Source organism: Emydura macquarii, unplaced genomic scaffold (assembly GCF_026122565.2).
Source record: "Emydura macquarii macquarii isolate MOO-44397 ecotype Brisbane River unplaced genomic scaffold, CSIRO-AGI_Emac_v2 contig_1551, whole genome shotgun sequence".
Lineage (NCBI taxonomy): Eukaryota > Metazoa > Chordata > Testudines > Chelidae > Emydura > Emydura macquarii.
Genome location: NW_027131688.1, coordinates 12,826,094 through 12,843,724, shown reverse-complemented (window position 1 = coordinate 12,843,724; position 17,631 = coordinate 12,826,094). Strand labels below are relative to the sequence as shown.

General features: G+C 39.0%; 1 protein-coding gene and 1 long non-coding RNA gene across 2 annotated transcripts in view; one reads left to right on the top strand and one right to left on the bottom strand.

Annotated features, from left to right (window-relative positions):
- Positions 1–17,631, top strand: part of LOC137157552 (uncharacterized) — a 48,727-nt gene that overhangs the window by 30,797 nt on the left and 299 nt on the right. The window contains exon 2 of the long non-coding RNA XR_010921141.1: positions 16,013–16,119. This is a non-coding gene — a long non-coding RNA (uncharacterized lncRNA). The remainder of the gene's footprint in view (positions 1–16,012; positions 16,120–17,631) is intronic.
- Positions 3,197–17,631, bottom strand: part of LRRC9 (leucine rich repeat containing 9) — an 88,013-nt gene continuing 73,578 nt past the window's right edge. Inside the window, exons 31-33 of the mRNA XM_067554892.1 lie at positions 12,038–12,221; positions 11,198–11,372; positions 3,197–4,370 (exon numbers count right to left, since the gene is read on the bottom strand). Of these exons, the coding sequence (XP_067410993.1) occupies positions 4,331–4,370; positions 11,198–11,372; positions 12,038–12,221 (399 nt within the window). The 3' untranslated portion in view covers positions 3,197–4,330. The remainder of the gene's footprint in view (positions 4,371–11,197; positions 11,373–12,037; positions 12,222–17,631) is intronic.

The window sequence follows — 17,631 nt, the reverse complement described above, 5'->3', positions numbered from 1 at the left end:
TACCTATGGTCAACATACATAGCTTTAGATCTCTGAAGGAGGCCAGCTACTATGCAGCTGAATGTAGGCTGGATATAAAAGGGTCTCTTCTAGAAGCCCGTATGATGTTGACTGGACTGTATATTTATGTTGCTGAGATGCTGGCAGACCAGATGCCAGCTCATTCCAAGGCCACAGGCCTCACTGAACGCTTACCAATGCATAGCTGGAAACTAGTCTTGCTCACCTGTATGTTAGCATTATCCCAATAAATATTAGATGTTATGTTAATAAGAAAGTGTTTAGTGTTTTATACATTGCTTGTAGGATTCTGACTCAACTATACCCCATGTTATAAAGTGATAACAAGCATTTCCATTGTAAGCCTCTGACTATGTAACTTATCAAACAGGGAAAAAGCCACGTGTAATGCAAATGATGGTCTTTAACATGAAGATGTTAAATCCTGTTCATTAAATGCAAATAAACCATTCTACAAGCTCAAAGATCACAGACTTTGTTAAAGACATTCCTCCCCCACCCTATGAAAAAGGGACTTAGGGAAACTGTTATCAGCTTGATTTCTGAGGGGAGAAGATATAAAAATGTCTCACAAGGAAAAATGATCAATACTTTGCTGTTTGAACTCTCACAGGACCAGAGATTCTACACTGAAGTGAGAGTTATCCCTGGGTTTGCCCTGAAAGACATTTTGAATTAACAGATCACTACAACTTTGTCACTCTGAGGATTTAGATTGCAACTCATTTGTGTTATATGCTTGCTTGCTTTAACCTGTAAATAACTCTAATTTCTTATTCCTAGTTAATAAATCTTTAGATAGTTAATTACATGATTGACTACAGGCATTATCTTTGGTGTAAGATCTAGGGTACCAATTGATTTGGGATAAGTGACTGGTCCCTTGTGCCTGGAAGCAACCTGACTATTTTGCGATTTTTTGTGTGTGTAAATGACCATTTATCACTAAGTTCAGCTGGACTGGGTGGAAAGACAGACTGGAGAGCCTAAGGCGACTGTCTGTGACTCCATGGTAAGACTGTTATAGTGATCTAGGAGTTCACATTTGTTACTGGGTTGGTGAAATCTAATTATAGAACATACCACCAGTTTGGGGTGTCTGCCCTGGTCGTGAACCACTCCAGACAGTGTGACAGCTGTTTCTACACTTAATCTTCTTTAATTATACTATTATTCACACAGGAAAAATTTTGTTAAAAAGTGAATGAAAGGGCATTTCAATAGAATCCAACTAGCATCCAAGAATAGCATTATGCTTTCAAAATGCTTACAATATTATACACTTTAAAAATAATTGGAAATAGACAAAGGCAGAATTTTAAAAAAAACCAAAGACAAAGATGCAAAGGTAGAAGTAAGTCAAGAAAATTGAAAATAGGTAAAGCCGGAGAAAGATACAAATGGACAAATACTTCTAACTGGATCAGACTCACCAAGTGGTTCTTTAATTGGTCTGTGTAAAGGAAATGTACTCACCTGTAACTGGAGTACTTTGAGTAGATTGTCAATACAATTCCCTAAGCTTGGGCTGAGCCTGGAGACTCCACACAAGCTCAAAACCCATTAGAAAACTCTTGACAGCTTGGGTGTACCAAGAGTCTGCCTTGAGGCATGGGATACTTCCATTCAGAGTTATACTCGTGGCTTTCCAGAGGGTTCATGGCTTGTGCACAGTTCACAAGAGTGTTCCAAGAGCAGGGATCTGTACGAACATCCTCTATGGAGAATCATGTGATCTTTCCCTTCCCCTTCCCTGTCCAATTGTTGTTAAACCCACTTATTGCACCTTGCTTTAAAATTCGATCTCTTTACAGGGAAAGGACTCTGCTTGTACAGGGACCAGCACACTGAGGCCTATGCATATGACCTTATTCCATGAGGAGCCAGACTGAAATCAGTGGGATTACTCCCCCTTCTCCACAGCATCAAACACAATCTACTGTCCCTCCACGGTTTATCCACTCCCATAACTTACATGGTCATCTTCCATCCCTTTTGTTCCACTGACAACACGAGCCATCAGTGGCTGCTGGTGACCTCCTTTTTTCAAGCATCTTCTTCCATGTTGCCCTGACTGATGGAATGATCTCCCCAAAGTAACTAACCTGTCCTCCTTGAGGTCCCTGCACAACAACTACCTCTCCCACAGTGCCCAGGAGAGACTGCCAGCTGACAACAGCTAGGCAAGTGGGCTAAAGAAATTCATTAATATCTCCAATTTGTTTATTGAAAAATACCCAACAATCTTCAAACTGGCAATTTATGCACACAAGATCTGCTCCTGCTCCGAATTAAGTCAATGGCAAAAGTTCCCAATGACATCAGTGGTGTAGGATCAAGCCCAGAGCTGGTCTATGTACTATGTAACCTGAGTTATGCTACACGTGTCTCTTTTCCTCATCCTCTTTGTTATCTGCTACCCCCACCTGGTGCATCACATCTTCATCCAGACTGCAAGCTCGTTGAGGCTGGGACTCTCCACCCCTATAGGCCTTTCCATTGATTTTAATGAGCTTTGGATCAGGCCCCAAGTTTGTATAGCTCCAGCATGACAGGGGCTCTATGGCACCACCATAATGCAAACAATGATGGGAATCTGTATGTAACATATGTCGTTACCTAGTAACTAAGGCCCTGAACCTGCAATTTACAATGCATGGGGAGACAGCTGTGCCTATACAGAACCCAGTTGACTCTGCACAGATGCAGCAGTCTACCCGTCAATTGCATGATTGTGGCCTATGACCTAAAGTGTGATCTCCCTTAGCCCAGTGTAAATCCAGAATAACTCTATTCAAGTCAATGGAGTTACTCTGGATTTACACTGGTGTAACTGAGAGCAGAACCTGATCCAATTTCTAAACTGCTAACATGTTGTGGCAAACCTGCTCTAGAAAATCCACAGTGCAACAAAGACATCTGGTGGCTGTCCTGAAAACTGCACATCTTTAAAATGACACTGTACATACATAAAACAAAGAAAAATGCCACCAGAAAGGGCTATCTGACACAAGCAGGTATAGTGGTGGCCTGATAAGTAGTCTTCATGTTTAATAGCTATCTCTCCATCTATAACTAATGTAAGGAACACCAATTCCTTCTTACAAATTCACAGTGCTTATAAAGAAAAAATAAAATTATATTATTTTAATTTTAATAATTTTCTAAGCTATACAATTCTCAAGAATTGGACATTTCCAGAATTCCCAAAATATCAACAGACCTGAATTATAAAATTTTAAGAAATGCAATAATTTTAGTAACCATTTACTTGGTGCCTGACATGTAAAATATATATATTGTGAAGATTACATGAAGCTCTGAATGGCATACTTTATTACATTAAAACAAATGGTCTGATGTCTTCCAGTGCTTTAATTTCAAAGTCTAACATGGCAATTTATGCAGATAATTATTGAAATAGCTATGCTAAGTATTTAAAAAAGAAAACCAGAGTTTAGTGGAATTTTGATGGCTTTATAACTTATGGTAGTGATATCATCTGGTATTTTAAATTTCTGTGATATAACTTAAAAAATAAAATAAAAATTTAAGGAACAGGTACAATTGGGTTCTAAATATTAAAGGCCATATTCTGGCTTCAGATATATTTGCATGCTCCTACTGAGTTCAGTGGCCACACCTACATGCACATGTATGTGAAAGGCTCACTGCAGATAAAACAGGTACATGTATTATAGCTGAATCGTAGACTGACAATCATATTTTCCGATCAGTAGCCCAAATCCTGCATGGGAGTTTTGCCAGAGTAAGAGTTTGCAGGATTGCTCCATTATTCACTATACAGTTCCTTCTCATTTACCGTTGCAAGATAACGTACCGTACTACAATTTTTTCTAGTCCAGTTAAACCAAAGAGCAATTAATTCATATTTTTGTGAAAGTTCCTGAGGTTTTTGGAAAAAAATCCTGTAAAAGATGGAAAGACCAAATTCTGTCTTTAACTATACCAGTGTAAATCTGGAGTAACTATTTACTTCAAGGGACCTTTTCCACTGAATAATAATGGATATACATCAGCATAAGTTAAAGCAGAATTTTTCCCAAGTGTACCCATTGTTTGGATCATGACATTCTATGTCATAAAAGTTTGCTTCATCAACCTAAGGAACTTGATTAGTTAATTCAGACTTTTCATATTAATCATTATTAATTTTTATCTGGTGACTGTGAATATAAACAGAATGGGACAAATTCTCCCATAGTGTAACTCCACTGAAGACAAAGGAGTAATACCAGAGATGAGTTTGGCTCAATATTTCACTCATGTCCATTTTTCTTATTGAAGTTTACATTCGATTTGGCCTGGAGGGGCCATTGGCTGGCATCCTGAAAGAAAGAAACATTACAAAGTCAAACCATAGTGACTTAGCTTTATACAGGAGGAGTTATAAATAACTCTCAATTTTACAGCACAATAACAAATCAACTAATTTGATGTTTGTTCCCATCATATTCTTATATGACAACCAGCTTCCTATGTATGCAATATGGGTGAAATCCTGGCCTCGCTGAAGTCAGGAGGAAATTTACCATTGACCTGACTGGGGCCTGGATTTCACCCTCTATGCTTTGTGAATACTTTCATAGCTTATCCTATAAAATAAGGATTAAAAGTAAAATTTTCAAAAGTACCTAAGTCACTTAGGCCTAGACTTTTAAAGGTATTTAGGCATTGTATTTAGGCTGATGGGACTTTCCATTCCTGCTGAAGGGATATATTTTTCCTGAATTGTCTCCAAATATTACCTTGACTTAAAAAGTAGCAATGACCAATATTTTAAAACCTGGGTGCGTAGAATTAGGTGCTTACAACCCTCTTTAGGCATCTAAATGAAAGTGAACTGAATTTTTTTCAAAGGTGCTGCTCCCATTGACTTGGCAGCATTTCTTTTAGATTAAAATATAAATTAATAAACAAAATGTTGATAACTTGCCATATTGAGGCCTGAGATTTTTTAATATTCAATCATTCTAGGGTACAAAAACAGGAAACAAATTATATTCTGAAAGTGCTGTTTGGGATTCCAGAGTTGAGGTTAAGTTCCATTTTGCACTTAATCGGGGATTCAACCTCTTTGGTTTGTATGAAAAACTAGGCACATTTTCTCCAGAATTTACAGTACTTGCTCTGACTACAGAATGAATTTTTGAGAATTGACCAATGTCTATTCATTAGTTTATGAATTAAAATTAATTAAAAATTGTGTCCTTTGAAAAATGTAACATCTTGTGAGAGTCTTTTCTTTGACCCAAATGATATTAATAGCAGAACACCACACTTCAAATTTTCCATATATGTAAAATTAATTGAAGTCTTGTGCATAGGCTGTATTTAAATAACTTTGGTTGTAATTAAGCTAAGTTGTTACTGCTTGTTGTCTATAATTGTTCTAATTCTATAGGCCATTGATGGCACAGAGCAACAGCACAGCACAGGTAACAGGTAACTATAGGTAAGTAGTGCTAGTGTGACAGATAAATCTACAGTTAATTTTCATGTAAACAGTTGTCATAACTGATTAGTATGAGGGACACACGTATCTAAAGTTCTGATTGGTAGATTAATTGGCTCAACTGCTCTTTAAAGATTCCCTGCTGCAGGCTAACTTGGGCAGCAGAGCCTGAGTGGAGGGAAGGCAGCAGTGCAATGGGGAACTGCTGGGCCCTGAGGCACACGGCCAGTGGAACTCAAGGGAGAGCCTTTAACGCATGGTGATTTTGGACTCTGTGGCTGCACTCTCCATGAGCCTTTTGCCTAGCACAATCTCACTCATACTCCCTATAAACCAATAAGTCAATTGTAAATTAAGGGCCAGATTCACCAGCTTCACTTCAGCTGCTTTCTGCTGCTCTGGTGATGCAAAGCAGCTATAAAACATATCTTAACTGCCTGGTGTACTCTCACTTCTTTGGAGCACTGTGAAGCTGCCCTTAAAAGTTAAAATAAAATAAAAAGTGATTTAAAGTTGATACTATAAATCTGCTAATTATAAACCCATTCTCTTTGGGTTTATTGCTTACTGTTTGTGTGTATATGAAATGTTTAATACATTTTAAAAAAAACCTAAAGAAATCCCCAGGCAAAAATAGATGTTAAGATAGACCTAAGGTCAAGAGTGTATGTCAGAAATTTAAATGTAAAAAAAATTACAGAGCTGTTGTAATTATCCACAGGCCAAGTATTATAAGCCCAGGAAATTAACTTAAATTTATACTTCAAAGGAATCTAAACACAGTAAGCTAAGAAATGTACAGTTAAGGCACCCAAAGAACCTTAACTCTACCCTGTAGTGATGCCATGGGGGGAAATATGAAAAAAATCAAATGTGTCGTTAGATTCCATTTAATCTAATCCAGGACCACAAATATTAAAATCAAATTAAAACCCGAGGGTGCTGAGGGAATTGGCTGATGTGATTTCAGAGCCATTGGCTATTATCTTTGAAAGCTTGTGGCAATTGGGGGAGGTCCCTGATGACTGGAAAAAAGCAAATATAGGGCCCATTTTCAAGAAAGGGAGGAAAGAGGATCCAGGGAACTACAGACCAGTCAGCCTGACCTCAATCCCTGGAAAAATCATGGAGCAGGTCCTCAAGGAATCCATTTTAAGGCTCTTGGAAGAGAGGAAAGTGATCAAGAACAGTCAACATGGATTCAGCAAGTGAAAGTCATGCCTGCCCAACCTGATTGCTTTCTATGAAGAGGTGACTGTCTCTGTGGATGTGGGGAAAGCGGTGGGCGTGATATACCTTGACTTTAGCAAAGCTTTTGATACTGTCTCTCACAGTATTCTTATCAGCAAGTTAAAGAAGTATGGGTTGGATGAAGGGACTATAAAATGGATAGAGAACTGGCTAGAGCATAGGGCTCAATGAGTAGTGATCAATGGCTCCATGTCTAGCTGGCAGCCGGTCACAAGCGGAGTGCCCCAGGGGTTGGTCTTGGGGCCGGTTTTGTTCAACATCATTAATGATCTAGAGGACGGGGTAGATTGCACCCTCAGCAAGTTTGCAGATGACACTAAGCTAGGGGGAGTGGTAGATACCCTGGAAGGTAGGGATAGGATACAGAGTGACCTAGACAAATTGGAGGATTGGTCCTGCACTTTGGACGGAAGAATCCCATACACAGTTACAGACTGGGGACTGACGAGCTAGACAGCAGTTCTGCAGAAAAGGACCTTGGGGTTACAGTGGATAGGAAGCTGGATATGAGTCAGCAATGTGCCCTGGTTGCCAAGAAGGCTAATAGCATATTGGGCTGCATTAGTAGGAGCATTGCCAGCAGATCGCGGGAAGTGATTATTCCCCTGTATTCGGCATTGGTGAGGCTGCATTTGGAGTATTGTGTCCAGTTTTGGGCCCCCCACTACAAAAAGGATGTGGACAAGTTGGAGAGAGTCCAGTGGAGGTCAACAAAAATGATTGGGGGCTGGAGCACAAGACTTATGAGGAGAGGCTGAGGGAACTAGACTTGTTTAGTCTGCTGAAGAGAAGAATGAGGGGAGATTTGATAGCAGCCTTTAACTACCTGAAAGGGGGCTCCAGAGAGGATGGAGCTAGGCTGTTCTCAATGATGGCAGATGACAGAACAAGGAGCAACGGTCTCAAATTGCAGTGGGGGAGATCTAGGTTGGACACTAGTAAAAAGTTTTTCACTAGGAGGGTGGTGAAGCACTGGAATGGGTTACCTAGAAAGGTGGTGGAATCTCCATCTTTAGAGGTTTTTAAGTTGCGGCTTGACAAAACCCTCGCTGGGATTATTTAGCTGAGGTTAGTCCTGCTTTGAGCAGGGGGTTAGACTAGATGACCTCCTGAGGTCCCTTCCAACTCTATGATTCTATGATATGGCTATTCCATGATGCCATGCAAGACTTAAGATTGTTTGGGTGCCTTCACTGTGCATTTCTGTTCTTAACATGGCTGGATTACTTGAAGTAATCTTGAAGATTTCTTGCTGTAATCTTAAATTTGAATTTCCTCAGTTTATAATGCTTGGTTTTGTCATGTTACAACATCTCTGTAATGTTTTTTCACAATTCAGTTATTGAAATGTCCTCTCAACTTTAATCCATTTTAATATATTTTTGTCTGCAAATTATAGTACAATAGTAAGCAGATTACAACAAAATGGTCTTAATATTTTTACTGTCTTCATAAAGACCATAAACAAAACCACCAAGGAAAGAATGGCCGTCTGCAAAAAAGATGGAAGAGAATTTAGGAACAAACGTGCCATTTAAGACAAAGCAGGCATTTCTGTTAATGTAGAATCCTTCCCACAGCATCTCCCACACGTTTAAACAAACCTCCACCCTCTGTGTAGTTAGGTTTGTTTAAATATTATAATGACTGGCGTGCATAGCTCTGTTTTAGTGTAAGTCAATCCACATGCCAAGGAAAGACTCATGCATACAGCCTTACGTGAAAAACAAGCCTGCCACAAGTAAAAATAAGTGCACACATCAGAGCAACAACATTCTAACTATACAGTGTAGGTGTCATATAATTCTACTCAGAGGGCCAGCATGAGGCCTATACACCAGGGTAAAATTCACCCTTCATGAATTAGCTATGAATGTACGTTGGTCATTTCCTCTGACCATTTTTATTTCCCTGGAACATCTATGTCAGCATGGAACTATTCAGGCAAGGGAGCCCACCTGTAAGAAAGTATAGGTTTGTGCGAGACTCCCAGTGCTCACCTTGTGATAAACAGAGTTGTCCAAGGTCACAGAAGTATCTGAGCCAATCAGCACAAAGTGGACCTATTAATGCTAACGGTCCTTGAGATGGTATGTTGCATAATTCTTACAGATCACGTACAAGGCAGAGTGGAATGGGTCAGGCATTCTGGAATGTCCTTGTGGTATGAAGTTGCTGGAATGTCCTTGTGGTATGAAGATGCAGTGTGAATAGTGCAGGACCACTGACTCTGACAATCTAGCTTTCAATATCACTCTCATCACCCTGATATCTGAGCTCAGGCTACCTGTAGTCAGATGAAAATCCCACAGCAGTCCCTGATATGGTGCAGAGCTGCACCGAACTGCTGGTGAGCTATGGTTGGATGGAATCTAACACTTCAAAGGCACTGGCCCCTGGATCTAGGTTGATGAACCAGCTCTTTTCTGCAGCCAATCTGACGAAGTTCACCCTGGATGCACCTTTGGATCTGTCTATATCTTTGGGCAGGCTGCAAAAGACATCTGCTCAATAGGGTTCTTGTGGAAGGTTTTGCTTCCCACATGCTGAAGGGGTGGAAAGGAGCTCTCTTTTATAGGCAGCAGGCTGCCAGAGTTCCTTTTTGAATCATTGTTTTAATGCTACTGAGGTTTTGTTGCACTATTAATTATGTGTCAGGTCACCCAGAGCTTTGCAGGGGCTTCTTTTTATTATTTAAATTGGAAAAAAAAAACCCACATCTTGCTTATTTCTCAGGAATCTGTCACTGCCTTGTCTAAGTGTCAAACATAGTTGATGCACTGACTCTACTGTATTGTCAGGTCAATATTCTCTTCAGCAGGAGCCCAGGATGCTTGACAGTAGTACAGGCCCAGTGACTTTGAGGAGGAAGTTGCTTACAAATGGCAGCTGGTATCCTGTCCTGTTCTCTGTGCCTGTTGCTTCAAAAGGATTGCTATGGCAACTGTAACTTGGCATGGGACAATTTGGTACCAGAGCCATGTATCAGAACAGATGAGCTCAGGATTTCCCTGGATAAGCCCATAGTGCTTGACTACTATGGATGCTTCAACCCAGTCACTTTCAGAAATCTCCTCCATGCTCTGTTCTAGACGGTAACCAAAATGCTGTTTGCCAGAAAGGGAAGGTCAAGGCCTTTAGCCCCTGGAATCTTCTATTACTGTGAAAGTAGTGCCTTACGAGAAGGGCCTTAAGCAGATCTAATACCTCTGCACAAAACTCTAGAACTTGAGAGTTTATCTTCCAAACACACCACACAGAACACATCTACCCCTAAACATTTTCATGATCATCTCTGAACTCCTGTTTCTTGAACATACTAAAGGTGAAAGGTGTACCACCAATTTATAAAAAGACAATATAGTATTTTCAGTATTATTTTCTGGCCAATTCTTTATACTTCCTAACATTATTTGATTTGCTCTTTTGATTGCCACTGTGTTTTGAGCATGAGGGGGGCAAAATGTGATACTCCATCTTCATGCAAATTTCTCTAGTAAGAAAAAGCATGGAATTAAATACCAAAGTATGAGAGGCAGAATCCTGGCTACATAACACATTTTGAAATTTTCTGTGGCCATGAACTGATTGTGTAGTGTACAGCAAATGCAATGACACAAGACATGAGTTTTAAGCTGCCATAGAATTGTTTGATCTTAAAGTATAATAATGTGTGAAATTTGTCCTAAGAAAAATGCTCTCTTGGGCCCTGATCTAGCAAACACCAGCTACTGAGTGTAGTTCTTATTGCAATGTACAGTGCCTAGCATAATGGGGTCCTGGTCTGTGACTAGGTTTCCTAGGGCCTCAGTAACACAAATAAATAATCATTGCACGTTATTATTATTTAATAGTCTCACAGGCATATAGACTCAAGGTAATAAGTATTATGCTTGGTAATAAGTGTTACTGGGATTGGGCCTTTGTTTTGAGATAATCATTTTTAACCTTGAGTATTTTTGGTCACAATAACAGGTTCACCTTGATTGTTGCTACTCTGATATATTAAATTTTTAAAATAGTAAACAAAAGTTATCAACTGTGAAGAAAACAAAAAATGAAACAGGAAGGTTCAAGCAAGCTACAGAGCAGAATCAACTAGGATCTGTGGGACAACAGCTTGCTCCTGTTCAGTATATTATGCAAATCATATTCCAACTGAGTCATTGTTCTAAATAATCTTTTTATCTGCATGTTTTTTGGTATTACTAGTCACATCAGATGCTTTATCAGGAGACAGAAGGAAAACATATCCCTCCGGCAAAGCTGGGAATGATGACCCAAGTAAAACACAATCTTTGGATGATGGGAGAAAGGGTTGGAAGAAAGAAAGCTGCGTCAGCCCTGGAAAGAAGAAAACGTCAGAGTTTCTCAGATGGAGAGTGATTAAAGAGGCATTGTGCTAGGAAAAATAGGAAAAACAAGCTTTATTGCTGATAAGAGTCTCACCTGCTGTCATTTTCTCTGCTGTTCTGGTGCACATGTGCAGTTCGGGTAGTGCCACTCTGTTGTGTCAACTGGTTTAGAAGATTAGCTGTTGCTCCTTTTACCTGCCTGAGAGCTATTTCTGCATGGATGCTTCGAGGATTATTTGTCACCAGTCCTGGATTCTTAGATTTCTTATCTGAAACACAAAATATACATGGACATCCTCCAAATGTAATAGCAATACTCCAGCCAAACCCCAGCATGTCCATTTCCAATCATCAAGAACTCCATTCATTCCTCTTTTCTTGTAGGCATCTTGAATTCTGTAACTTTCCTATTGTTTCCTAACATGCATAACAAAGAAACTTGATGTTCATATCATCACTTTCCTTTTAAGTTTTTAGCAAAGTTAGTTTTCTTTCATAGATTGAAATTAGCAACCCCAAAAAATTGAAACATGATAATTCTTATGTAAATTCTTCAAATTGACAGATACATCAAAAAGAAAAAAATTTCAGAAAAATGATAAAGTTAGGAAAAAATACAAACTGTTATTTTATTCTTGAAAACCCATGAGTTTTTCATAACCCTCTTTAGGATGTGCACAAAGACTTAGTTATATATAAGTACTGCAAAATAAAGTTAACTATGAATAAATTGATGTAATATGCATTTTTAATGAAATTTAAGTACCATTTGTTCCAGATCAGTCTCCAAAATATCTTTGGCAAGTCAAAATGCCCTTGTTAAAATTATTCTATTTATCCTATATGTACATTGTAATGTCTAGTACTGGAAAATATATAATTATATTTTACATTCAGGAAAGGAGACAGAGTACTACTATTTGTATATACTCACATTTATTTGCCTCATTCAGTAAAGGATCTTCAAGTACATGAGGAAACGTGAGGTCAGGTCCAAATAAATGGTTGATGCCTTCAATCAGATTCACATTTGTTACTCTTACGGGAGGATGTTTTGAAAAGGTAATTGGTAATCCAGGAAATCCACAGTCCATAGGGGAGTTTGCAACTGGGATGCCCTACATAATAAAACAAAAGGCAGATAAATAGGTCTCATGGCTTGGTCTTTGAGGCAAAAGTACATAAGATGCATAGATACTATATTAGGGCATGATCCTAAAAATCCTTGTAGACAAACAAGTCTTACTAAGACAGTCTTTGGGAGAAAGAATGGTCTTGTTAAGAATGATTAAGGTATTGGAATAGGACTGAAGATATCTGTGTTAGGTTCCTGGCTCTGCTACAGACTCCATGTGACCTTGGACAAGTCAGATAACCTCTGTGTTTCTGGCTGTAAATTGGGGCTAATAATATTTTCCTTCCCCCACCCTTTGTCTTGTCAATGTAGATTGTAAGATTTCTGGACCAGGGATTCATCTCTGTGTTAGCATTAAGCACAATGGAGTTCCAATTTTGTTCAGGGCCTCAGAGCACTATTGTGATGCAAATAATTCATAATAATAATGTCAATGGGAAAGCTTTGTGTAAAGGTGTGAGGCTGTATGATTGAATATGACCATTTATATAATTGATATTACCATTGTTATACAATTGTAATAAATCTTGTACAAAATATGTCATGTAGGGTGTCAACAGAAAAGTTATGATTGTGTAAGTATGATTATCCTGTTTATATGAATGTATCATCTTTGTATCTGAAGTTAGGAATATTGGCTATGTACTTTAAAAACGTGTTGTATTCCTGGGTAACAGTCACCAAATAGGATTTACATCAAGGCTAGACAGCTGTGTGTTGATGACCCATTAAGAACACTTCACTCTGACAATGGGCCATAAAAGAAACTCATTCTACCCAGTAGATCTTTCTATGGATGCCTGAGACACTGAGGGACCAATGACCATCCCCTATGTGTCATCAAGCATGTAAGGGCATGTGATATGCTCATGTGACCCTGGATTCCATCTTGGGCCAGTAATTTTCCATGTACCTGAGCTGTGGGCTTTGTTTGGGCACACTAAATTCCATGCATATGGGAGAGGATATAAAAAGGCACCTGAGACATCTCCATTTTGTCTTTATTTCCTGCTTCATTTTTCTGGACTGGATTTCTAACAAGAAAGCTCTAAACAAGGACTGATGACACACAATTTGTTTGGGTAATTCCAGAGAGACTTTTGCAAGCTAGCAGTTTATTCCATCATTGCTTCAACCCTGATATAAGGACTTTGCAATCACTTGTATGTATATGATCTATTAACAATCTATAATTCTCTTCTTTTATTATTAAATCTTTAGTTTTTAGTTACTAAAGGACTGGCATTAATATGATTTTGGGTGAGATCTGAGTTATATATTGACCTGGCTAAGTGGCTGATCTCTTGGGATTGGAAGAACCCTATATTTGATGAAATTGGTTTCAGTGTCTGGGTGGTGAATCAAGGAAGGTCTAAAGAGACTGTGTTTTTGTTACCTCATATGGTAATACAGAAGTTCACTTTGTTACTGGGTTGGTATAGTCTAATAATAGAATAACCACTAGTTTGGGGTGTCTGCCCTGTTTCTCAGCAGTCTGTCCTGAATTTAGCATTCTTAGCTGTGACCCACTGAGGCACGGTGACAAAAGGATTGTAGGATCGGGCAGCCAGTCTACTGTTGCTAACTTGAGATTTAACTATTTTAATTGTCAGTTGAACTGTAACACAAAAATAGTTATATGCTGTGTATGATGAATGGATTAACGATTATAAATATTTACAAAATTTGGGGATTGATAAAAGTTTGGGGCGCACTTTGGGAGCTAAGCTACAGTAGCACACTGGATTTATTTATAAAAAAGAAGAATACGTTTAATGTGTAAAGTGATGGTCAGCAGAGGACCTGTAAAATTGCAGTTTTGGAAAGATATTTATAATACTGTATCAACCAATTCATAAATAAATGTATACTATTTCATAAGTAAAACCTTAGTGTCTGATGTTATGCTGCATATAAGTTGGTGCTGATTTGTTTGGTTAAAAGAAATTTACTATTGGTTTTAAAATGCAGAAATAAATTGTAAAAAAACCAAAACCCTACAAAATATGCATGTAAATTGACTAATTGTCCATCATTAAAACCATTTCCAATTCAATAATGAAAAACATTAACTATAGGAGATAAGCATTAGCATAAAGACAAAAATGAACGGCATACTATGTACAGAGTATGTACAGAGCGTTCCAGCAACAACCTAATCTAGTAGCAAATAAGGGTTCTAACCTACTTTCTACTGAAAAAATTTCTTTTGAAGTTTAACATCAAAAGCGTTTTTTCCGCTTAAATGACACCATACGCTTTCACTTCTTACTTTCTAACAAGCACTTGAAAAAGCACAATTAGAATGCAACTGACAAACTTGAAAAATCTTGTGTGTTGTTCCACTTCAATGACCTAATGAGATAATGGTTCAGTTCTGTTCCAGCTAACGAGGTATAACATCTTCATTGAACCTTAATACAAAACAGAGATATCTCTAAAGATATTGCCTTAACATACTTCTCTTGCTTTGCTAATCCTGCTATGTTTTTTATTTAAGTGATGTCCAATGTTTAAGAGTACAGGTCAGTTTTAAAATAAAACATTTACACATGCAGTGACTCAATCCACAATTGTCTTGAACTTTTGTATACAAGCACTGTGGCTTCAAGTGGCAAAAATGTGTTCACTAGTAGAGTAACTCACCAAGGCCCTGATCATACAAATTGACATGTTAATGCAGCCATAAGGAGATCTGTGATAGCATGTGTTTGAAGGATCAAGTTTAAGGTAGAACCCAGTATATAGAGATTTTGGTATATCTAGACTGAGGGTATGTCTATACTGATGGCGGCAAAGTTGCCACCACCAGATCGATCTTTCTGGATCGATTGAGCGGTCAGCGTAGACCCGCTCAATTGATCAGGAAGTCGACTGAGTAAAACCACCCCCTCAAATAGTGTAGTGCTGCGTCGACCAGAAGACATTTCCTGTCGGCACAGTGCAGTGAAGATGGCGCGCAGAAGGGAAGCACAGCAGTTGACGGTAGTTATGCAAGCTACTCTGCATGGTTTGCGTAACTCCCGTCGACTGCCGCCAAATCTCCAGGTAAGTGTAGACCAGGGCTTAGTGTGATTTACTATCGAAGTTAACCCCAATATCAGGGAAAGCAATGACACCTTTATTACAATTGACACCTTCGATATTTGTATAGCAGTAGTACCAAGAGAGCTGTATCACAATAAAGCACGTCACACACATATGACAAAAAGACTATTACTGCCCCCAAGAGCTTACAGTCTAAATGTATGATGAGAGAACAGGTAATTACTACAAGCAGACGGGGAGCACAAGGCAACAGTAAAATGATTAGGATTAGTGTAAAAATGGTGGTCACAGTAGCTGCTTAGCCATTGTCAAGTGTTTTGTAGGTATCCTGGCAGAGTTGAATTGTAAGGAGAATTTTGAAGTATAATGGCTTTGTAGATGTTATGGGGAGCTCCTCGTATACATAAGGGACAGCCTGGTACAGAGGTGCTTGTGGGAAAGTTGATCTAATGGGCAATAAAAGCTGACTTTACTGAGGTTTATCATAATCTTGACTACTTATAGTGTTTTAATCATAAACTTTAAAACGCTTTACTAGGTGAGAAAGCATTGTTACTGTGCTTTATAAACAGGGAAACTGAGGCACAAAGAGGTTAAGTGGCATTATAAAGCCACATAGCAAGTAAGTGGCAGAGCTGGGAAAAAAACCCATCTCTTCTCACTATTTTATATGTATGCTGTTGTAGAGATGGATAGTTAAAACATGTACTACCTTTTGGATGGCAGGAAAATAATGGATACATTTGGAGAAAGATTTGGAGAAAATGCAACCAGTGACGTGGAAAACATCAATCTACAATGGAACTAAAGAATTCTCTCTACATGGCTCTGAGGTAAATAGCAAGACCCTAAGGACAACAGACATGACCTTTGTAGGAAAGGATGCACACTGTCTCAATCTCTTGTTTGAACCATATTGATATTATTCATATTGGGGTAGCACCCACAACCATAGCCATGGATCAGGCTCCCACTGTGCTAGGCACTGTACAAACACAAAATGAAAAGATGGTCCCTGTCCCACCGAGCTGACAATCCAAGCATAAGACAACAGGTGGATGTAGACAGACTCTGGGGGACCACAAGGAAACATTCAGATTATATTGGCCAGCATGATAGTCAGAGGTCTCAGATTTCAATGGTGGTGGTGGGGAACTTTCAGTGGAGGGTAGGGGAGGAGCCGGGGGGCCACTTAGACCTCTGGGAGTTCTTGGATTTTTTGAAGGATAAAATGCAAAAATCAGTCTATTTCGGGAGCATTTCTTGTGATAATTTGATTAAGGTTAACTACAACAAAACTACTGACACAGGGCAAACAGGCAACAAAGATAAGCAATCTGCTGCACCTCTGGCATGCAGGCTCCATACCAAATCATAATTTTCAAGCCTATAAAACATCAAATTTCAGATAACGGACTTTCCTCCACAGGAATGGCTCTCAGCACAGATTAACCCTTTGGCCCCAGACCACTAACAAACAAACAAAAACAGTAAATTAATAAAATCTAAAAAACTTCCAAAAAGACTGCAACAATCATCCCCAAGCAGAGTTTTGACACCCCCTGGCCCCTCAAAGGGAAAAGCACCAGAGACTCCATGAAGTCCACTAGAGACGTCACAGTTGCTTTTGATTTTATGTGGAAGGCAGCTGTTACTACAGTGAGGGGCAGCAGTATAAAACCCATGGGTAGGTAGTCATAGTAAATCCTGTGGTAGAGATCATCCTTGAATTGAGGGGTAGCCAAAAGAAGAATAGAAAAACAGAGCATTTAGTCCAAAATGCTTTTATGCATACGGAGTGGAAAATTCTGATACACTGCTTTGTTTGGAAAGTCCCTAATGTTCATTTATGGGCTCCCGCTCCTCACGCATACCTCAGCTTTCACCCCATCTCTTTTTCTTGTAGTACAGCAACTACTCACCATGACTCCACTTTGGAAATTCTCCAGGGTTACCTAATGCCATCCATTGGCAAAAAGCCACTTACAAATTGAAGGGAACATGGGGAAAGCATAAAAAATAATCAGGGACTAGAGGTTTGTTTTAGGAGGAAATATTAAGAGAGTTCACACAAAAGAGCAGAGAGGGTCATGCTAAGATTCCACTAGTATCTGGAGGGTGGAAGAAGGAATTATTAGAATAGTAATGGTGGGCAAAACTAGGAGCAATGGGACTAAATTAAGGTTAAATTTAAGCTGAATATCTGGAGAAATTTCCTAACAGTAAAATCTGCAGTGTTAGGTTATGCAATCGCCTCTGAAGGGAAGTGGTGGAAGTTCCACTTCTTGAGACTGAATTAGACAATGCATAATGGTGTATGTGAAAACAATCCTTGATTAAAAGAG